Genomic DNA, 24,056 nt, shown 5'->3' with positions numbered 1-24,056 from the left:
ATTCTGTTAGTACGAGGCAGACATTAAACATGTCTTGGTTGATCAAATACATTTAGGGTTGTGTGTGTGTGTAAAATTTTTCCTGTAAGTATATAGCTAAGGCTCCATCCAGTGTACTAGGCTTTAAAGTACTGACTTAGACACTTTCCTCTTTACTACTGGAGAACAAACACAATCTTATTTCTCACTTCATTTCAACTACTTGTTAAAAAATCTCTCATGTACTTTATCTGGATTTACCAAAGATTCATAGAACGGATTTTAATATTTTGGACTCCACAGACATGACGTATATTCCTATAAACACTCACCATCACCTTTAAAGAAAACAACTGACCAAAATCAATGTTAACAAGATACAAATATTTACTCTCAAGCTGACTTTCCCTGATTTTTACACACTGTTCACCAGGACTAACTAGTGTCCCCATATCTTTGATTAAGACTACACACTGTTCACCAGGACTAACTAGTGTCCCCATATCTTTGATTAAGACTACACACTGTTCACCAGGACTAACTAGTGTCCCCATATCTTTGATTAAGACTACACACTGTTCACCAGGACTAACTAGTGTCCCCATATCTTTGATTAAGACTACACACTGTTCACCAGGACTAACTAGTGTCCCCATATCTTTGATTAAGACTACACACTGTTCACCAGGACTAACTAGTGTCCCCATATCTTTGATTAAGACTACACACTGTTCACCAGGACTAACTAGTGTCCCCATATCTTTGATTAAGACTACACACTGTTCACCAGGACTAACTAGTGTCCCCATATCTTTGATTAAGACTACACACTGTTCACCAGGACTAACTAGTGTCCCCATATCTTTGATTAAGACTACACACTGTTCACCAGGACTAACTAGTGTCCCCATATCTTTGATTAAGACTACACACTGTTCACCAGGACTAACTAGTGTCCCCATATCTTTGATTAAGACTACACACTGTTCACCAGGACTAACTAGTGTCCCCATATCTTTGATTAAGACTACACACTGTTCACCAGGACTAACTAGTGTGTCAAAATTGTCCCTGTACACTGCATTATATATAAAAAGCAGGTATATTCAATCCAGTTTTAATCTTTCCACCTGTTCTCGGGCAGCCCATGTGCCTGAACCTGCCCTTTACTTCCTCTTCCCTACAAACTGTCTCATTTACATCTCATTACCCACATACCTACTGCAGTGCATTATGGGATCTCAGGAGTGTGTGATATTTTATACTACCCTTTCAGACACGATTATAAACAGCTATATAAAGGTAAAGTTGTCTCTACAAGTGAACAGGGCGCGGTTTTTTGGACTGGCTTCGAGCTCCTGGCCCAGGCTCACAGCTGCACCTGTTTTTGTGAACATTACACCTTCCTATACCTGCTTGGCTGCCTTCAGAAGGTTAGTCCCGCCTCCTGCCCGACGTGACGACGGCGCATTCTGGGCTGTGATTGGCTGGTGGTGGGGTGAGTGACGTGCGCACGGAGCACCTGGAACTCGGTCGGTCGGCGGCGGCGCATTTTCTGCCCAGAGCGCACGGCGATGCGGACTCTGAAACGGGGTCAGAAAATAACAAAATATCCGCAAAGTCAGAGGAACGGCGCTCCGTGGCAGCTCGGAGGCGTGCTTTGAAGCTTTGTGGCCTTCCATCAGGATGATATAAGATTATTTTTGTATGAGAAATTAGCACTTTATTTTCTAGGGGTTTATTTTTCCGTGAAGCGGACGCCACCCGACATCCGTGTTCTTCCTCCACGCAGCGGGATATGAAAGGATGACCGCCTGATTTTGTGCTTTCTTTTATTTTTCCTTTTTTTTCTACGGCTCTACCTCGCCTTTTTCTGTCCTCCATAAGGCCTTTTTTTAAAGAAGGGGCTCGCTATGGTGGACGCAAATGCGATGAGGAAGACTTTCGTGGTCCCGGACGTGAAACCTTTGGATCAGTATGACATTAACCGAGCCAAGATCTGCGCCAGTGTGGGCTGGCTGCTGGCGAAATCTTACGGCAATGCAGGTACTGACCCATTTCCACACACGCACACACACACACTGCTCTGAAACTCTATAAGGTTCCCTTCATCCCTTCATCAAGCGCTTTCATGCATGGAGGTGAAAACTCAGCGGTTTTTCTTTTTTCCCCCCTCCCTGAGATACACAAAGGTATTATTATTATTTATTTTCTAACATAAACATATAAACATCCTTTAACGCATAGCCTACAAAGAAATTCTCTTTTCCGTGATGATTATATGACGTTGATATGCTTACATATAGGCTTCATTGTAACCATATGGTTTAATAATAATAATAATAACAACATTGTGACGTCACAACATTCCGCCTCTTTACAAGTATTGTTCGCTTTCTTTGAACTGGATGTAAATGAGAGTTACCGTGAGTCACTAATGTCAGAGCACACACCCACCTCCACCTTCCCTGTACAATCCCCCCCTCCATTCCCATTCCCAACACAGTGCTGCTCCTTTATTTCCATCCGAAATCCAGATCCATAACACACACACACACACGCATGCATGCTGTATTCCTTTGTAGATCCTCGGTCAAATCTATTTATCTGACCGTATGTCCACTAGGGAAGCATGATTACACATTAAAAACCACCGTGTTATCGAACACAGCCTTTGAGCTATTGACTGTACAAACACAACAGAGTCTACCTGCTGGTCCGGATCTTACTTCTTACATCATGAGGAAGTGAGTTAGGAGAATGTGATAATAATAGATCGCATTCAGTCGGTTACATTAAGGTGTACATTAACATAATGTACTGACCGTTTCCACCCCCTTTCAAAAAGAGAGAGCTGATTAGTAAGCACCCTTGTGCTTGTAGTTCTTTGACTCGAAATGTAAATTCGGGTTACTGTGAGTCACTCGTGTGAGAGCACACGCCCACTCGCACCTTTATAGAGAACGCACCCCCGAAAGCTGCTCCTTTCATTTTTTCCTATCTCGCTGCCTTTAAATGCCTTTGTCATCCGTAATCCAGGTATTCGACGTGAATGGTATTCCTGTAGCGTTTAAATATAAGGCCACGTGTCTAGGTGTGTGTCAATGAACTCAGGCCTAGATAACACTGAACTCAGAAGCTAAAAACAGCAACGCTTAGCTGAAATAGTGCTATTCTGATGGCAGGGGTGGTTCCTGGTTATCAAGCATAAACATTTAGTATCTTTTAATGTATATAATTCACATGATAATATGGATTTTAACATAGCTGTGAAAATGATTTACGGTGCTTAATTGGATCAGTATTACTTTAAGCTTTAAAGGTACATTACATTCACAAAGGAATGGTACAGTTTAGCATGAATGTTTTTCTTTTACAAAATCCCTTCTTCTTCTTCTTCTTCTTCTTCTTCGGCTTTTCCCTTCAGGGGTCTCCACAGCGAATCATCTCTCTCCACCTATCCCTATCTTCTGCATCCTCAACACTTGCACCCACTAGCTTCATATCCTCATTTATTCCATCCATACACCTCCTCTTTGGCCTTCCTCTTTGCCTCCTGCCTGGCAGCTCCATGTCCAACATTCTCCTACCAATATACTCACTCTCCCTCCTCTGAACATGTCCAAACCATCTTAATCTGTCCTCCCTAACTTTGTCCCCCAAATGTCCGACATGAGCTGTCCCTCTGATGTACTCATTCCCACGTGGATCTAAAACAGAGCTCTGAGTCTCTCAGCTAAAGAAAATCTGAACATTCAGATCCATTAAATTTAATCTAAATAGAATAATAGATGGTTTTTATGCCTGTGAGATTGTTAAAAAGGATCTTTTTCCTCTATGAGTGTGTCATTTGGAAACAGCGCCACGTGTCCTCCTGTTATTATTATTGGCTAGTCAGCTAGTGAAGCACTAACAAGATAGCTTTCATTAGTAACAGTTTAGCACAGATCTTTTTCTACCGTTCAGGTCGGTCATGTTTTTCACCGATCGATCAGCTAAGCCTGTTAAATATCCTACAACAATTACAACCTTTTCGTTAAATCACCAGTGTTAGCACGTTTAGCATGCTAGATACTGTAGCTTGCAGGCTCAGATGCAGATAACGTTAGCACAGTTGCTAAAAATCTTTCTCTTTTGAGTTCAGGGATGGCTAAACATGTATAAAAAAGGCTAAGGACTGAAAAACCGATGATTCATTGTTATGTTGGCTTTAAAGTGTAGGTGTGAGTTTGTTGATATGGAGAAGATTTTTCCTGGATTTTAATGAAGGGGTGTTTTAGCATGTAAACATATCCTCAAAGAAGTAACGGCAGTCTAATTATGTACCTTTAGTGCGTTAAATGAGCTTTTCATTCAGGTGAAACTGGAAATACTGTACGCTAAAATGATGCTAATCCTCCTTTTACAGCAGGAAGGGAAGAGAAAATAAATAGCTCTAGTGAGTGTAGGCTGCTAAGGCTAATGCAGTTAACTTGCTTTGCTAATTCGTTAACAAAGCCTAGCCGTGAATAATAAATCAAGCTAGTGGTTTTGAACAGAAGTGGTGTGAAGAAATTATAGACTAGATATATATCGAGCTACTGCTTTTCTTCAGGACTAAAAACCTTGCTGGACAGGGCAGAGCTACAGGCGATAACGCTAGCAGTAAGTAGTGTAATATCTGCTAGTGAGAACAAGGAGCAAGGTATGGACTTGAGGTTTAAAGTTACACTATATGGCCAAAGATTTGTGGACGCTTCACCCTGTGCTTGCTGAACATCTCCTTCTAGATTCCGTTCCTCTTCTAATAACCTCCACCCATCTCTTCTGGGAAGTGTTTCCACAAGATATTGGGGATTTGTGTTGCAAGAGCATTAGTGAGATCATGCAGTGATGTCAGCTGAGGAGGTCTGGGGTGCAGTCACTGTTCCAGTTCGTCCCAGAGGTGCTCAGTGGGGTTGAGTCAGAGTCAGGGCCTATACAGGATACTCAGGTTCTTCCACTTCCATCTATAACACACCAGTTGTGTGCTTTGTGCACGGGGGCATTGTCATGCTGGAACAGGTTTGAGTTTCTTAGTTTTTAGTTAGAAATTCTAAAACTACAGCGTACAGAGTGTTGTGATGGTCATATACTTTTGGCTGTATAGAGTATAGTACATTGCCTCACATTTTTCAGGTGGGATCCGATTTGAAAGGTGCTCACAGTGTCAAAATTGTACAGTTCATTTTGTAATAAGCCTGAAACAACTCCAAACCTGCTAATCATGTTCACTACACTCACTTTGTTTGGGGTTGGATTAGAGCAGGTATGCGCTTTAGTTTCTGGTTTAGTGCTTGCAAAACAATCTTGTTGTTGCTTGAAGGAGCGCGCTGTACTGCAGTGAGGTTACAGTAATCGCTGATCGGCGTTTTAAAGGTCAAAGTTGTAGTCGGGGAAAATGCCACTGCATGGAGCAATAGCAAACTCGGCGAACCTGCGATGAAAAATTAACTCGCTTTTTAAAGCAAATGCAGTTACTTGTGTGTGTGTGTGTGTGTACGCGTTCGAGTTCTGTTGACGTTCCATTGTGTTCACTAAATGAGCCACAAATAATTCATGTACTACTCTACATTCCTGTGCTTACTTTAGATCTCACTGGTGTAGAAACTGCAGGGCAGCTGATCCAGTGCTTAGGTTTAGTTAAGCATTAAGAAGCTATGGTGAAGTGTGAGAAGAAATACATTTCTCTATTTGTCTCAGTTCAACCGAGCATTGAAGCAAGCATAATGTGTCTGTCTGTCTGTCTGTAGTCCAGTGGAATATATTCGGGAGAGTTCGGGAGGGACACAAACTCGATTATACTTTATCACTTTGGCTTACGTGTCATTTGTTATGCAACCAGTAGCCATGCGTCTCTGGTGAACGACAGTGTCACATGCACACACTCTCTCTCTCACACACACACACACACACACACACGCACACACTCGTAGAGTGCCTGCATTCGGCCTTTGCATTGGCGGCTGTGGCATGTAACCACACCCTCTGGTCAGAGTCACAGAGGCTGGCCTGCACTGCAGAGAGAGGAAAAGCCAGAGCGCTTGGATAGAGCAGATTTTGCTGTGTGTGTGTGTGTGTGTTTGTGTGTGTATGAGAGAGAGAGAGAGAGAGTCTACAGCAGTGAAATCCTGCTGAGCCAGGGCTGCACTTATCTTCCTGCCGGACTTTGATGACATCATCACTTTTCCTCACTGGACCTGGATTGTGTAGTGGACTCTCTCGGTTTTCCTGTGCCGTTCCTGAAAACACACTGTGTACAAAAAAGCGAGTAAAAAACCAGCTGCTTGATTTTATATCACAGTGTTTTGTAGTGTTTTTGCGTTCCTTTAACAGCCCTTACTTCCGAGATCACGTTAGTAATACTTAGAGCTATTGAGCTTCAGATTAAAGCCATTAGATTTAAACAGATTAGGAGAATAACAGGAATAAATACTGCGGTTATGATGGGGGTTAATAACACCACTTCAGTGACTAGCTTCACTTTAAGAACCAGGAAATTACAGCCTAGTGCAGTTTTAGCAGGTATCATGGGCATCGTTAGCACTTTTAGTACACCGTCCCACTCAGTTATTACTCACGTTAATAAGAAGTGTTAAAAATCTATAGCTTATTAATAATATAAATAGAAATATTATTCACAGATGTGTGTGTGTATGTGTGTGTGTATATATATATATATATATATATATATATATATATATATATATATATATATATATATATATATATATATATATATAATGTATGTATATATATGTGTGTATATATATATATATAATGTATGTATATATATATGTGTATGTAATGTGTATGTGTTTATGTATGTATGTATGTGTCTATATTCAATTGATCTATCTATCAATCTATTGATTGATAGATAGATCTGTCTATCTATCTATCTATCTATCTATCTATCTATCTATCTATCTATCTATCTATCTATCTGTCTTGTCTTGTCTTGTCTTGTCTTGTCTTGTCTTGTCTTGTCTTGTCTTGTCTTGTCTTGTCTTGTCTTGTCTTGTCTTGTCTTGTCTTGTCTGGTCTTGTCTTGTCTGGTCTGGTCTGGTCTGGTCTGTCTGTCTGTCTATCCATCCGTCCATCTATCTGGCCGTCTGTCTATCTATCTATGTGTCTGTCTACCTGTCGATCTGTCTGTCTGTCTTTCAGTCTTTCTTTCGTCTGTCTGTCTATCTATCTATCTGTCTATGTGTCTGTCTATCCATCTGTCTATCTATCTATCTACATATCTGTCTGTCTGTCTATCATTTCTGTAAAATATTTTATTCAAACTATGAACCGAAGCTGATTTGAAGTGGGGTTTGTAGCAGTTACTGTACTGTAACAGTTCTACGAGATATGGTGACCTCTGCAGAGTCTCAGAAGATAACAGTGTGAAATGTTTGTACTTGTTCTTGACCCACATTTACAAACCCTACAAATGGCTGCCGTGGGCGTGTCCCACTTCATTGTGCTCCCTGCATAGTGTTCTTCATAGTATTAGTCTGTGTGTGTGTGTGTGTGTATATGTATATATATTTGTGTCACTTGGCTTCATCACATGTTCTTAACTAACGAACCCGAGCACCTGCTCTCCCGGCCGAGGCGAGTTGGTACACGTTGACGGCGCAGAGGGACTGGGTTTTGTTTGTGGAGCTTGTGGAGTATCACTGCTGCTCAGAGTGTGCTGTGTAATCAGGAGACAGCGTGAAGCCTCGTAGATAACAGAGCGGGTCACGCAGGACTACGGCCTTGTGCGTACAGGCGTGTGTGTGTGTGTGTTGAGCTAAAGATCTGACGTCTTTTCAGATTATTACTCGTACCCCCGAACAGGATTCTAGTAGGTCTGATCACGTGTCTGATCATACTGTATGATGATGTCATCGGAGTGACCCGGGTCAGTGTTATAATAGGAGCACAGTGAGCTTGAGGTAATGTTTTTCCGTCTGTTAGCATGCTTAGCAGCTCAGTGTTTGAGGAGACATGTCTGATAACATTACATTAAAGGTTCATTAGGTAAGTCTTTTTATTTTTCCCATCTCAGGATTAGTTTGTTTCCTGCTCATGTTTAAGAAGCTCCGCCCCCAAGATCTCCATTGGCTCATAGTGTTTATAAAATGATTGACAGCCAACACATTGAAACACAAACAAGTTTTCAGGGCCAGAAATCTGTATGGTTTATATATATATATATATATACACACACACTATATTGCCAAAAGTATTCGCTCACCCATCCAAATAATCAGAATCAGGTGTTCCAATCACTTCCATGGCCACAGATGTATAAAATCAAGCACCTAGGCATGCAGACTGTTTTTACAAACATTTGTGAAAGAATGGGTCGCTCTCAGGAGCTCAGTGAATTCCAGCGTGGAACTGTGATAGGATGCCACCTGTGCAACAAATCCAGTCGTGAAATTTCCTCGCTCCTAAATATTCCACAGTTAACTGTCAGCTGTATTATAAGAACATGGAAGTGTTTGGGAACGACAGCAACTCAGCCACGAAGTGGTAGGCCACGTAAACTGACGGAGCGGGGTCAGCGGATGCTGAGGCGCATAGTGCGAAGAGGTCGCCAACTTTCTGCAGAGTCAATCGCTACAGAACTCCAAACTTCATGTGGCCTTCAGATTAGCTCAAGAACAGTGCGCAGAGAGCTTCATGGAATGGGTTTCCATGGCCGAGCAGCTGCATCCAAGCCATACATCACCAAGTGCAATGCAAAGCATCGGATGCAGTGGTGTAAAGCACGCCGCCACTGGACTCTAGAGCAGTGGAGACGCGTTCTCTGGAGTGACGAATCGCGCTTCTCCATCTGGCAATCTGATGGACGAGTCTGGGTTTGGCGGTTGCCAGGAGAACGGTACTTGTCTGACTGCATTGTGCCAAGTGTAAAGTTTGGTGGAGGGGGGATTATGGTGTGGGGTTGTTTTTCAGGAGCTGGGCTTGGCCCCTTAGTTCCAGTGAAAGGAACTCTGAATGCTTCAGCATACCAAGACATTTTGGACAATTCCATGCTCCCAACTTTGTGGGAACAGTTTGGAGCTGGCCCCTTCCTCTTCCAACATGACTGTGCACCAGTGACCAAAGCAAGGTCCATAAAGACATGGATGACAGAGTCTGGTGTGGATGAACTTGACTGGCCTGCACAGAGTCCTGACCTCAACCCGATAGAACACCTTTGGGATGAATTATAGCGGAGACTGAGAGCCAGGCCTTCTCGTCCAACATCAGTGTGTGACCTCACAAATGCGCTTCTGGAAGAATGGTCAAAAATTCCCATAAACACACTCCTAAACCTTGTGGACAGCCTTCCCAGAAGAGTTGAAGCTGTTATAGCTGCAAAGGGTGGACCGACGTCATATTGAACCCTATGGATTAGGAATGGGATGTCACTTAAGTTCATATGCGAGTCAAGGCAGGTGAGCGAATACTTTTGGCAATATAGTGTATATATATATATATATATATATATATATTATATAAAACCATATCTTTAAACCATCTATAAACCATATAATCTTTAAACCATCTATAAACCATATAGATCTCTATAAACATAGGGCTCTATATGGTTATAGCTCTATATACATCTATAAACCATAATCTTTCAGTTGATTTAAGTAAGAAGTTAAAACAAAACTCTTGCTCCTGTAATGCATGTGATTAAACTGTAATCTCTGTCTTGTGTAATATTATTCCTACTTGTTGTTATGTTTTTGTGTAATCCGGTGCCTTCCTCATATTAATGGCTTTAAGATTAGCCTTGTTGCTGTTTTGAAATTTTAGCCGTATGTCTGACGCAGGCAGAACGTCACGTTATCGGCTTTTAAGACCTCTGGTATCAACTGAGCAAGGAATCCTTCTACAATATGCAGATATCATCTGTGACAAATCAACTGTAGCTTTTCTCTATACCTGGCCACCTCAGAGAGAGATGGAGAGAGATGGGGAGAGAGAGAGATTGAGTGAGAGAGATCAGGTTAGAGAGATTGCTTAAGAGAGAGAGAGATCGATGAAGGAAGATCAAGTTAGATAGAGAGATTGAGTGAGAGAGAGAGATTGAGTGAGAGATCAGGTTAGAGAGATCAAGTTTAAAAAGAGAGCGAGAGAGTGAGAGAGATCATGTTAGAAAGAGAGCGAGAGAGTGAGAGAGATCATGTTAGAGAGCGAGAGAGTGAGAGAGATCATGTTAGAAAGAGAGCGAGAGAGTGAGAGAGATCATGTTAGAAAGAGAGCGAGAGAGTGAGAGAGATCATGTTAGAAAGAGAGCGAGAGAGTGAGAGAGATCATGTTAGAAAGAGAGCGAGAGAGTGAGAGAGATCATGTTAGAAAGAGAGCGAGAGAGTGAGAGAGATCATGTTAGAAAGAGAGCGAGAGAGTGAGAGAGATCATGTTAGAAAGAGAGCGAGAGAGTGAGAGAGATCATGTTAGAAAGAGAGCGAGAGAGTGAGAGAGATCATGTTAGAAAGAGAGCGAGAGAGTGAGAGAGATCATGTTAGAAAGAGAGCGAGAGAGTGAGAGAGATCATGTTAGAAAGAGAGCGAGAGAGTGAGAGAGATCATGTTAGAAAGAGAGCGAGAGAGAGAGATCAGGTTAAAAAGAGAGATCGAGTTAAAGAGAGAGAGACAGATTGAGACTGCAAGAGAGAGATCAAGTCAGAGAGAGAGAGATTGAGACTGTAAGAGAGAGAGAGAGAGAGATTGAGAGAGAGAGCTCAGCACCCTGCTATTTCCTACATGCATGATCCCCGAGTGTGTAGGTGTTTCTTTTCTTTCCTGAGGCCCAGATTTCTTTTCCAGCTCATCCTTGATGCTGCTCTCTCTCTCTCTCTCTCTCTCTCTCTCTCTCTCTCTCTCTCTCTCTCTCTCTCTCTCTCTCTGTCTCTCTCAGCTGATGGCTGTAAACCTTTTACCCCCCCCTCCCTCTCCCCCTCCCCCCTCATTATTATAATAGTCTGAGTCAGCCTGGGGTTTTGTTTCTGCATCTCTAGTTCCAATTCAAATCATGAAGCGTTATGCTAACTCACTGTTACTCGAGTCAGAGATGCGCTCAGGGTTTTTCCCCGTCCTGTTTAAATAAACCCCACTCCACCTACCCCCCACCCCTTCTCCCCTCCTCCTCCTCGCTCATCGTCATTCATCTTCACCAACCATTTCATGTTAATTTCCCGTCCGGTGAAGTTCAGCCTGGCCAGCAGGTCTTTCCTGATCTCTCCCGGTCGATTCGAGGAGGTTAGTCATCTTTGCCCAGTCGATGCGTCACTCTGATGACTCACGAGAGCTCACGGGTCAGCCTCACCGGGAAAATCCTTTACATATCCCGGCGGATCTCCTGCTCACAGCAGCCCTCGGTAAACCCTGTGGGAAAGACGGCTCCTTTCCGGATCCTTCTCCGTTGCCATGGCCACCGGGTTTCTGTTTATGTTGTGGGTTTGGACTTTGCTCTAAATAAATTGGGCAGGAACTCGCTCTAAATTACCAATGATGATGAGTCACTGGTTTCGGTTTACCGCTTCACCTGATGTCGACAAATATTGTTCATTCTTCTGTGTGTTTGTCTCTTTATTACCCGTCTTCGCTTATTTCCTTCTGGATGTGAGAGAAGTTACAGAGTTAAGATCACGGCTCTCAGATAAGGTCCAGGAGTCTGTGCTGCAGTCTCTGTCTTTTGATCATATTGATTGAGTTATTTTTTTACAGCCTTTACTGTTTAATCTAAGTTTATATCTTGTGTGTATGTATATATATATATATATATACACACCACATCAGCTTGAATCTAGTGCCGGTTTTTAATTAAGCTGTTAGAGTTAAAGGTTCAGAAATGATGAAAAAAAACAGACAAAAACAAAGTGGATTCATGGATTTGTTTTGTTGTTTTTCTTTTACATGTAAAGAGATCACTGACTACACAGAGTCTGAGAACACCTACTTTTAGGAGTGTGGGGGGGCAGAGGGAGAAGGAGGGAGAGATAAAGAGACTGAGGGAGAGACTGAGAGAAAGACTGAGGGAGAGAGAGAGAGAGAGAGAGAGAGAGACAGGGAGAGATAGGGAGTGAGACAGAGAGAGAGCTTATTCTCGATACAGACCTTTTCACAATCCCTGACCTGATCTAGAACATTCTCTAGCTTGCTGTAGAGCCTTAAATCTTGCATGTTACAAAGGAGAACTACATTAGAACTGTACATTAAAACTACATTAGAACTGTACATTAGAACTACATTAGAACTGTACATTAGAACTGTACATTAAAACTACATTAGAACTGTACATTAAAACTGTACATTAGAACTGTACATTAAAACTACATTAGAACTGTACATTAGAACTGTACATTAGAACTACATTAGAACTGTACCAGTGTAAGTTAGCAGTCTGCTAGGTGTATAGCGAGGACTGCAGCGTCTCACATGCATATAAACCTCACGGTCAGTTTCTCTGCAGGACATTATGGTGTGTGGCATTGTTAGGATTTGAGCTGGACAATAGAGTGCAGGGTTTTTTTGCGCCACTCGGAAGCCCTACATGTAACCCTCACTTCCTTTTGCTCTCGGTTTTTCAGTCTGAAAGCTAAAATCTGAAAGCAACTGCTAATAAACAGTGTAATAATGCTATGTTTAGGATGGTGTGTGGGTGTGTTGGTGTAGCCGAGTGGGTGTGTTGGTGTAGCCGTGTGTTGGTGTAGCCGCGTGGGTGTGTTGGTGTAGCCGTGTGTTGGTGTAGCCGCATGGGTGTGTTGGTGTAGCCGCGTGGGTGTGTTGGTGTAGCCGCGTGGGTGTGTTGGTGTAGCCGCGTGGGTGTGTTGGTGTAGCCGCGTGGGTGTGTTGGTGTAGCCGTGTGTTGGTGTAGCCGCGTGGGTGTGTTGGTGTAGCCGCGTGGGTGTGTTGGTGTAGCCGTGTGTTGGTGTAGCCGCGTGGGTGTGTTGGTGTAGCCGCGTGGGTGTGTTGGTGTAGCCGCGTGGGTGTGTTGGTGTAGCCGCATGGGTGTGTTGGTGTAGCCGTGTGTTGGTGTACTACACCAACAAGCCGCGCGGGTGTGTGTTGGTGTAGCCGTGTGGTCCGGCTTTATTAAAAATAAATACACTCAGTCTAATTGTGAAAAAACAATGTTATTGTTTATTTTAAAACGTGTTCAACGAGAAAACTGGCATCAGAGTCATATTTAATATAGGATTAATAATGATGTATCTACTTCTAGGACAGAAAGAGACAGACAGAAAAGAAAGGGAGACAGACAGACTGAGCGAGAGAGAGAGACACAGACAGAAAGAGAGAAGATGGAGGCTGAGCAAGAAACAGAGTAATAAAGAGAGGGGTGTGTGTGTGTGAGATCAGACTACATTAAACTGAATGACTGAATCTGTTTAATCGTCACACTCCTTTATTTCCTGACCCTTTGTTTTGAATCTCCTCAGCTGTATTAACCTCTACCACATGTCCAGTTCAGATATTCATCCCTCTCTAACCCGCACAATCTGGACATCAATCCCGAGAGTGCAGCAGAGGACGGTCCACTCCTCACCACGTGACTTCCAGGCCGTAATAAAAAGCAGACCTGTGAGCATGCGGTCAGTGAGAGTGCCTCTCTCTCGAGCCTGGTTATTAAACCTACAGCAGATGTGTGTGTGCGTGAGCAGCAGCTGAGATCCTGAAGGAACTTCAGCGGTCAGAACATCTGTGTGACATCTGTCTGTATCCCAGCGCAAATCTGAGCAGGAAGCTGGAGCGGAGATGTAGCTGGTGAACATACGGGAATGTCTGAACATATGCTCGTCTAATCTGATCGTTAATGGAGAAGTGATGGCGGTGTCGTGTCGAGGACGATTAGGCGTAGAGAACACAGCGGCGCTCTCCGCGGCTTTAGTTGGGATTTGTTAGCGTCTTATTAACGTTTCCCCGCAGCACGATGAGCAGCGTTCATGAGCCTGTTATTAGAACACAATAATTATGTTTCAGCAGCTCCTGTAAAATCAGATTTATTATTATTAATAATAATAATAATGTAAAATTGTGTTTTTTTATATTTTATTTTTAATGATATTTTAATACATTTTTATTTTATTTATTTTATTATTTAATAATAATCTTTAGCAGATTTTAAGTATAAAATTAAATAGAAAAATACAAATAAATAAATAAATAAATAAATACATAAATAAACAAAGCAATTATAATGATAATCTTGAGCAGATTTTATGTACAAAATGAAGTAAAATAACAAAATAATTAATTAATTAAATAAACAGCAATTATAATAAAATTTTAGCAAATTATATGTATAAAATGAAGTAAAAAAAATAAAAAATAAACAAACAAACAGCAATTGTAATGTATATTATGTATAAAAGGAAGTAAAAAAAAATCTATGTAAATAAACAAACAGCAATAATAATAATAATAATATTTAGCAGATTTGGTGTATAAAATTAAGTGATAAATGAATAAATAAATAAATCAAAACAAATAAATAGATAAATAGCAATTATAATAATCTTTAGCAGATTTTATGTATAAAATGAAGTAAACAAACGAACAAACAAACAAACAAATAAATAAATAAACATGAGAAAACCAAGTTTCCACTCTGGATTAATAAAGTTCTATTTACCTGTCTTTCCGTCCATCCATCCATCCATTTCTTTATTTATTGATTTTTTTAATAATGAAGCAAAATCACCAATCCACTAATCCACTCCACTGTACATGTCAAGTTCACTATCAATGAGATTGATTGATTAATTGATTAATTGGTCTGTTAAATGCTGTGTCAGGGATTTTGAAGGTACATACATACAGGTATTTTGGAGATAGAGGCATCTGAGAAAAACACACACTCAGAAAACTTCCCAGTGTTGCCAGGTCTGTGGTTTTTCCCCTGACCTCCTTTATTTAACACGGGTTGGTTTCTATCAGTCCCTTTTGAACTGTAGAGTAAAAGCACGTGGTGTGTGTGTGTGTGTGTGTGTGTGTGTGTGGGGTGGTTCTGACGGTGAGCCGACAGGTGATATAGTGCATCAGTAGATATATTAGGTGTATAAATATTACATTAAATATTAGATATTTTCTTAGTAATAATGTTAATATTACAAGGTGTGTAAATACTACATATTAGCATTAATATATTAATATTATAAATATTAGATTAAATATGACTCATTGATTATATGAAATGACTCATTTGTTGTGCTCATTGTTTTTATAGCTACTTTTTTTGTGATTATTTACAGCATGTGACAAAAATAGAGCAGTTCACGGTGTTCAATAAAGAAACTGAGTTCATTAAAATAAATAAATGTGGTTTGAGGTTTTGATTTTTCCATTTCACTGCTTCTGTTTATGCCAACCTGGCAACCCCACTTCATCCGCCCGAGAGCATGTAAATTACCTGCAAGTCAGCGTCACTAATACTGTGCATGTGACCACAACGCAGACACACTCTCACTGAAAGTGTGGCTGCGTGTGTGTTTGTGTGTGTCTGCATGTGTGTGTCTGCATGTGTCTGTCTCTGCCTCTGTGTGTGTGTGTGTGTGTGTCTGTCTGTCTGTCTGCCTGTCTCTGCCTCTCTCACTGTGTGTGTCTGTGTCTGTTTGTGAATCTGTCTGTGTGTCTGTTTATCTGTCTTTCTCTGTGTGTGTTTGTCTTTCTGTGTGTGTGTCTGTCTGTCTGTCTGTGTTTGTGTCTCTCTGTGTATGTCTGTTTGTCTGCCTGTCTCTGCCTCTGTGTGTGTGTGTGTTTTGTCTTTGTGCCAATCTTTGCCTCTCTCTGTCTGTGTCTGTCTCTGCTTGTGTGTGTCTGCGTGTGTGTTTGTGTGTGTTAGGGTCACTATGCTCTGCTGTTGGATGAATGACGGACCTGTTAAATGAAAGGACATGACTTCCTGTTGTTTTTTTTTGTCTCTCAGATGCACTGGATATCTGAAATCCGTCTTTCTGTACTGTATCTAAGCTAATCTTTAATATGTCCATGATGCTAATTATGTTGAATAACTAAGATACACAGTCGTAAACCATTGCCTTGTTGATCCAGGTAGATATCCGTGTGTGTGTGTGTGTGTGTGTGTGTGTGTTGAGAGAAGACATGTGACATGAGGCTGATTGTCGAGTGCTTTGAGTAAAGTTTACATTAAGAAGTTTGCTTTCATTGTGTGTGTGTGTCCTTGCACAGCCTTCAAATCACTCCTCCATTTTCCAGGTATTGCTTTTCCTCTGCATATCAGTCCCAGTGCAGCACAGTGTACTCATTCATTGATGCTCTACAGGGAAACCACACACACACACACAGACACACACGCACACACACACATTGCTGTGGTCTTTGCATCCTGCTTTGCATTCTGGGTTTCAGCTCTACACTGAACACAGCTCATGGACAGCGCATGAGCCTGCATTTATATCCTCTGTATTTTTGACAGTTACTCTACACTGAACCATCTCATTTCTGTCTAAAGTGTCTTTCTGACTCATGTTTTAAACCCAGGATGAGAAAATTATATATTCTGTCGCATTGTTTATTTTTAGATGGTTTTTCTCTCCCCAATCCGCAGCACCGGATGAGCAGCGACTCTTTTACTACGCTAAGTACAAACAAAACTGGAGCCTCGCTGTTTTCTTTTTTTCCATTGACTAAAAGCAAGACAAATTTATTTATATCCACATTTATTTCTTTGTGCAATTCAAATACACACAACTGGTGGAATTTAAAGCTGTACAAAAACATCTATAACATCTCTGATGCACAATAGACTGACCAGGCATAACATTATGACCACCTGCCTAATATTGTGTTGGTCCCCCTTTTGCTGCCCTGACCCGTCCTGCACTGTGTATTCTGACACCTTTCTATCAGAACCAGCATTAACTTCTTCAGCAGTTTGAGCAACAGTAGCTCGTCTGTTGGACCGGATCACACGGGCCAGCCTTCACTCCCCACGTCCATCAACGAGGCTTGACCGTGTCAGAACTATGACCCTGTCACCGGTTCACCACTGTTCTTTCCTTGGACCACTTTTGATAGATACTGACCACTGCAGACCGGGAACACCCCACAAGAGCTGCAGTGTTGGAGATGCTCTGATCCAGTGGTCTAGCCATCACAATTTGTCCCTTCGTCAAACTCGCTCAAATCCTTACTCTTGTCCATTTTTCCTGCTTCTAACTTCAACTTTGAGGACAAAATGTTCACTTGCTGCCTAATATATCCCACCCACTAACAGGTGCCATGATGAGATCATCAGTCTTATTCACTTCACCTCGCACTGGTCATAATGTTATGCATGACAGGTGTATATTCTAACACTTCTGAAGCAATCTCACATGTGTTACCTTTATTTTCAGGACCAGAATTATTCATATACACCTTGTAGTTGTTGAGATATACCCATTTATTTTTTTTTAATTAAACATGTCTTTTTCAAGCAAGAGGCTAAAAAATATGCCTCGGTTTGAAAAGGTTAAAAGAGTAGTAATAAATACAATATTATTAAAGTCAGTAAAAAATATTAATATAAAAAGCAGAAAATACAACAGAATAGGATTTCTAGTTTTTTTTATCTTTGACACAATAACTGACCAGTTCCCAATCACCCGAGAGTCCTTTAACACACCTTAATTATAATTGTGGGCGGAGCTAACAGCAGATTATGCTAATTAGGCTTTGTAAACAAGAACATGCCCAAAAATTTGTGTTTTTATTTGTAGTTTATTTTTACTCCAGTTTCAGAGACGACTGAAAGAGTCAGACGTCTGAGTGATTACAGTTAAAGTTACGGTGTTGTGATAAGTTCGAAGCAGTGCTCTTATGTCTAATAAGCTGTTTAGTTGCCAAGCTTGACTCGAATAAATTTACGATTAAATTATTGACAATGTCGTCGTAGTCGTCCTGTCAGTGACACGATGGAAACCGTGAACCGTGTCACATTCCAACTGTTCTTCACGTCCACTGAGGATGAAAAACATAAGAAAATGAAGTTAACACAAGGATCAGATCAACATTTGTATCGCGGCCGTTCTGCAGCATTTTTCTTTTGCATCCTATCATTAAACAGTGCTGCTAGACCTGCTCCTGCTACTGATCGAGACCTTTGGACCAGTGGACTAATGCACAGTTCCAATTGTCAGGTCCCAAAACTTTTGTGACCATATAGTACTTAATAGTCATTGTGCATCCTTTACATCCCATAATAATAACCCTTACTATGGGTGTGATTTGAGATGCTAATGTTTCATGGAAAAACGGCTGTATAAAAAAATGTATATATTATTATTTATATTATGTTCACATTACTTATTTGTCATGTACACCATCATACACATTAGGACGCACAGTGAAATGCTTTCCACGGCTGGACGTATCATATAAAAATAGTCAGAACAATAAAAAGAGTTGAAAAATAGAATTAACATTATGATAAAATTAAATAAAATAGAATATATATACGGAAATATATGGAAATAAAGTGACCAAAAATAAATAGTCTGAGTATGGATTATTGAAAGCATATGAAATGAAATGGATGGATGGATGGATGGATAGATATATAGATGGAAAGATGGATGGATGGATAGATATATAGATGGATGGATGGATGGATGGATGGATGGATGGATGGATGGATGGATAGATAGATAGATAGATAGATAGATAGATAGATAGATATCAATAGGAATATAACAAAAAAATAAAACTAAATACCTGAATTTAAGGGTACAAAAATATAACAAAAAATATAACATAACCTATAATAAAATAAAATATTACATAAAATATGCAAATTGCAAGCTATTTGTTTAAAAATGCCTCTCCTCTTGTTCTGCGTGTCTTTGTTTATGGTTTTTGTTTAAATGACTGACCATATGTATGATGTCCTCACTTTTTCAGTTTTCAAAAGAACACCCAATAGATAAATATGAATGAATAAAAAGTAAACTGTCTGAAGAGTCTGTGCTGTTGAATTCTCCACTCTGATTGGTCAGAAGCTTGTGGATGAGTTTTCTCTGACCCTAGTGTCGGCTTCAGGGGAAAATCCCTGGGTTGAAATGAACACACTCGTTCTGAGACGTTACTGATTCACACCAGTGATTACCATTGATTACTTTCCTACAACAGCGTGCTTCTCAGTGTTTAATTTCACACGTATCAGCCACTCACTTGTGAGAAGGTGAAGTAAACATCAGGTGATTAACGAGCCGAGGAAATCCTTCTGACCAGGGCATGGCCTTTACCTTGTCCTCTATAGAATATAGAACTGGTCCTGCTGCTTCTCACAGCTTGTGTATGGATGTATATATGTATATATGGTGTGTGTGTGTGATGGGAACATTTTACAGACTACAGGCACCTTGTGGTTTTGATTGCCCCGAATGTGGCAGAACCAGTTTTGTGTGTGTGTGTGTGTGTGTGTGTGTGTGTGTCAGGTTTGACTTTCATAGAGCTGTATATATTTGTTTTTTGGGTTTTATTTACAGAAACTGTTCTGAAGCCTTGATCTCTAGAAGTACATACAGTAGCCAATATGCAAAGATAATGTTCTATGTAACTTGTGTGTGTGTGTGTTAGCCTTTATAGTGAAGGAATGGTGTGTGTATGTGGGTCATTGTTTCATTGCTGGTAAAGTGGTTCAAGTTACATTTTATGCCCAAAGCGTCAAAGTGTGTGTGTGTGTGTGTACATGATGGAAACTTTCCCTGTCCTGTGCAGGTGCCAGCTCACTCACAGCTCCTTTAATAATTAGTGCAGCTATGCGTCAATCTTTTGTCCAGCACATTATGTTGCCTTCCCCCTTCACCTGCTCATTTTAAGGGCTGTGCTAATAAGCACCATACCATCACGTCACACACCTTACACACACACACACACACACACACACACAGACACACACACACTGGGTAAGCCACACCTCCCCAACATCATTCAGTAGATCTCTTCTGTTCTTTAACAGATCATAAAAGCTCCATTTCTTTGTTTCTGTATTTAAATGATCTTCTCTGTGAGAGATCAGCATCAGTGTGTTCTCAGAAACGACTCTTTGGTCCATGAAATCGGGTTCGAATTAACGCTATGGCACTAACATGGCACAAAGCATTGTCACAGTCTCTGATCCTCAGCTACATTCTGTGTCCTCCTTCTACAGGCTACTTTTATTTTCTCCCCCGGACACACAGACACACTTAACACGTATAACACTTTATTTTATTTTTATTTGCTTTCGTTCTGTTTCTTTTTTTTGTAATTAAAAAAATAATAATAATTTTTTTTTGGTATTAGTTTTGCATTGATCCTATTCGAAAAGCCCAGAGGTGAGCATAATTTTTTTTATTTTATTTTTTATAATTTTAATTTAATTTTATTTTATTTTTAATTTAATTTAACTTAATTTATTTGTTATTTAATTACATTTTATTTATGCTATCTTATATTTAATTTTAATCTTAGTTATTTAATTTAAATTTTATTTTAGTTTAATTAATTCATTTATTTGTATTTTTAATTACATTTTATTTGTATTTTTTATTTAATTCAGTTAAATTTTTATATATATATAATATGCATTTTTTTTTGCATTTTTATACAAAATGTTCAGTCAAAATAATTTTTGCATAAAATAATGTTTAATGGTGTAAAATAATGGTACACACCTCAAAGGTGGGAATTCTGAGCTGGTCATTTCTGACCTCCATGTTGGTGTGATAAGTGATACACATCACCCTCTCAACACTCAACACTATAGTCCATGTTACAGATTTAAGGAGTGAATGCATTTGCTTGGTGATTGATCATAACCAAATAGCTGTATATACAGTATGACCTGCTGCTTTGTTTATTGCCGACGGTGTGAGCAGCCATTTTGATTTGACGTCACCTGCTGAACCCGGAGGAACTCCGAATAGACGCATTAACAACTGTTTTTTTGGTGTTAATCCTATTTTCCATAATAACAGCAGGTTTATATTAATGTGCTCCTTCTGATACGTTACAGTTACTATAGTAACAGCTCTTTCACAGGGCACGAGTTACTAATAAATGGATTAAAAACATTATTTAACAAAGACAAGAGTATAATCGTTGATGTGAAGTAGATGTCTGGATCACGTGGACAGAAGGAGTCTCCAGTGTCAGCGCTCAGTAGGTTTACCAGCACGATAGGAGAGCCTCAACATCACGTGATGAGAGGGACTGACTTGTTGCATGGATGTGTCACTTTACATGTAACTATAATCGGATAAAAAGTGCAACTGAAAAAAAATGTACTAGGAATAAAACACTTTCTATGCATTTCTTGAAAAAATATAAGGATCTGAGCGAGTTTGACGAAGGGCCAAATTGTGATGGCTAGACCACAGAATCAGAACATCTCCAAAACTGCAGCTCTTGTGGGGTGTTCCCGGTCTGCAGTGGTCAGTATCTATCAAAAGTGGTCCAAGGAAGGAACAGTGGTGAACCGGCGACAGGGTCATGGGTGACCGAGGATCATTGATGCACTTCGGGAGTGAAGGCTGGACAGTGTGATCTGATCCAACAGACGAGCTACTGTTGCTCAAATTGCTGAAGAAGTTAATGCTGGTTCTGATAGAAAGGGGTCAGAATACACAGTGCATGACGGGTCAGGGCTGTTTTGGCAGCAAAAGGGGGACCAACACAATATTAAGCAGGTGGTCATAATGTTATGCCTGGTCGGTGTATACCTTTAAGATGATGACAGTAAAACACTTCATCCTACATTGTATGTTTTTCTGTATCAGCAAATCATGGATTTATTTATTCCTTACAGGATATTGTGTATTTTAGGTCACAGAGCTAAGTTTTATCTGTGTCAGATTTGTGTAATCGTGTTATAACTCACGCTGTGTGTTTTGTCTTATAGACAGCATTCCAGCGGAGCTGCGAGACCCTTTTTATCTGGACCAGTATGAGCAGGAGCACCTGAAGCCCCCTGTGACACGGCTGCTGCAGTCTCCAGAGCTCTACTGCAGAACCTATGGCCTGCTGCTAACCGGGGGTCCTGGGGCCAACGGGACTCCGAAAGACAATGCCGTCCTCTTACAGACCCTGAGCCAGAAGGGCTTAACCCCCAAAGACCAGAACACCACGGTGACCGAAGCTGACCTCCGGCACAAGCCTATCAAAATGGTAAGCGGGTGTGGTTTATAGATTCGTTACATATGTGCAGAGAGATGAGTGTGTGTGTGTGTTCACTGGTGGCTGTGTGTTTGGAGATGTTCCAAGTCTCTCTCATCGAACGTGTAGGAAGGTATTCGATTGTTTTGTTGCTTTTAATTAATAAAAGCTCAGCTGTCTGGGACAGGACCAGAGAGAAGGTCAGAGGGGTGAGTGGGGGTGTTTCGGGGTGGGCAGAGTCCTGTTTCAGGGAATTAAGGGACATTAGAAAAGACCCTTCTTCTCTTCAGCAAGGTTAAGAGGCTTCATGTGTTTGGGACATGGCACTAATTGGAGAGCTGAGCTGAAGAGCACATGGTGATGAAGTATGTCTAGAAAGGATCAGGCCTTTTAAAAGACAACAGAGACTGTGTGTGTGTGTGTGTGGGCGTTGTTGTGCTCTCGGAGGAGGTTGGGGGAACGTTTGTTATCTTGTTTTGTCAGGCCTGTTCTTTTTGTATCGTCTCTGAGCACAGCTGTCAAACTCAGCATTTTTGTCAGACCCTGGAGGACCGTAATTCTTATGTATTTATTTATTTATTTATTTAATTTATTTATTAAAAACACATTCTATTGACTAACCCCATTAACCTAGCCTTAAAATTAATCTCAGGCATTTTTAGAATAAGAAGAATTAACAGAAACTATTAAATTGTATTCCTTGTTATTTCTATTTATCATGATGATTATATTAAAATCTTCCTTTATATCAGTTCTGTGCTTTGTTTAATCACATTTTATTGGATTGCTTTGAAGAGAAAACCGGATTAAACCAGTTGTGATGATGCGTTTCGACCATTTCTGTTTGTAAGCTATTTACCTGTTAGCTGTATATAAATATAAGCACATGAGAGAGCGATGGAGCCGAGAGCAGACACTCGAGCCGCATGCTGGAGTTTACTGTGCAGGAAAAGTGGGTCAGGATTTATTATATAATAATATCATTATTTTATATATATATATATATATATATATATATATATATATATATTATTATTATTATTATTTTTTTTTTATATATTTTATATATTATAACATCATTCATTACAGCTGAAACTCCACTCACACGTGTCACACCTGCTTTAATTCTTACACTGAAAGGGACGAGAAAATACACATGGTACACAGTCTGATTACACAACTCAACACAACTCAACACACAGTGTGCTTCTGATTCATTTCCACATCAAGTACAGCACACACACATTAACCTGCATTTCACCCCGGGGTGAAGCCCACCACAGGAGAAACCAGAGGGCAGAATATATAATTGTTTATGGTCTCTGTGTGTGTGTGTGTGTGTCTGAGTGTGTGTGTCTTTCTGAGTGTGTGTGTTTGTGTCTTTGAGTGTGTGTGTGTGTGTGTCTTTGAGTGTGTGTGTGTCTTTGAGAGAGTGTGTGTGTGTGTGTGTGTCTCTGAGTGTGTGTCTCTCTCTGAGTGTGTGTGTCTCTCTCTGAGTGTGTGTGTCTCTCTCTGAGTGTGTGTCTCTCTCTGAGTGTGTGTCTCTCTCTGAGTGTGTGTCTCTCTCTGAGCGTGTGTCTCTCTCTGAGCGTGTGTCTCTCTGATTGTGTGTGTGTCTCTCTTCGAGTGTGTGTGTCTCTCACTGATTGTGTGTGTCTCTCTGAGTCTCTCTCTCTCTCTCTCTCTCTCTCTCTCTCTGAGTGTATGTGTGTATTTCTGAGTGTGTGTGTCTCTCTCTGAGTGTCTGTCTTAAGTAAGTACAGCACACACACGTTAACCTGCATTTGAAGCCTACCACAGGAGAAACCAGAGGGCATAATATACAACTGTTTATGGTCTGTGTGTGTCTGAGTGTGTGTGTCTGTCTGTGTGTGTCTTTCTGTATGTATGTGTGTGTATGGATGCGAGTGTAAGTGTGTGTGTATGCATGCAAGTGTAAGT

General features: G+C 40.6%; 1 protein-coding gene across 6 annotated transcripts in view; it reads left to right on the top strand.

The window, feature by feature from the left end:
- The first annotated feature begins 1,510 nt into the window (after positions 1–1,510).
- camsap3 (calmodulin regulated spectrin-associated protein family, member 3) overlaps positions 1,511–24,056 on the top strand; it is a 49,734-nt gene continuing 27,188 nt past the window's right edge. For 4 of the 6 annotated variants that reach the window (XM_058378276.1, XM_058378274.1, XM_058378272.1 and 1 more), the window contains exons 1-2: positions 1,511–2,025; positions 21,862–22,127. In XM_058378276.1, the coding sequence (XP_058234259.1) occupies positions 1,893–2,025; positions 21,862–22,127 (399 nt within the window). In that variant the 5' untranslated portion in view covers positions 1,511–1,892. The remainder of the gene's footprint in view (positions 2,026–21,861; positions 22,128–24,056) is intronic. The other 2 variants (XM_058378275.1, XM_058378273.1) reach the window with 1 other exon arrangement.

Source organism: Hemibagrus wyckioides, linkage group LG24 (genome assembly GCF_019097595.1).
Source record: "Hemibagrus wyckioides isolate EC202008001 linkage group LG24, SWU_Hwy_1.0, whole genome shotgun sequence".
NCBI lineage: Eukaryota > Metazoa > Chordata > Actinopteri > Siluriformes > Bagridae > Hemibagrus > Hemibagrus wyckioides.
Note: the sequence above shows the minus strand (reverse complement) of the source record. Positions and strands in the feature narration are given on the sequence as shown.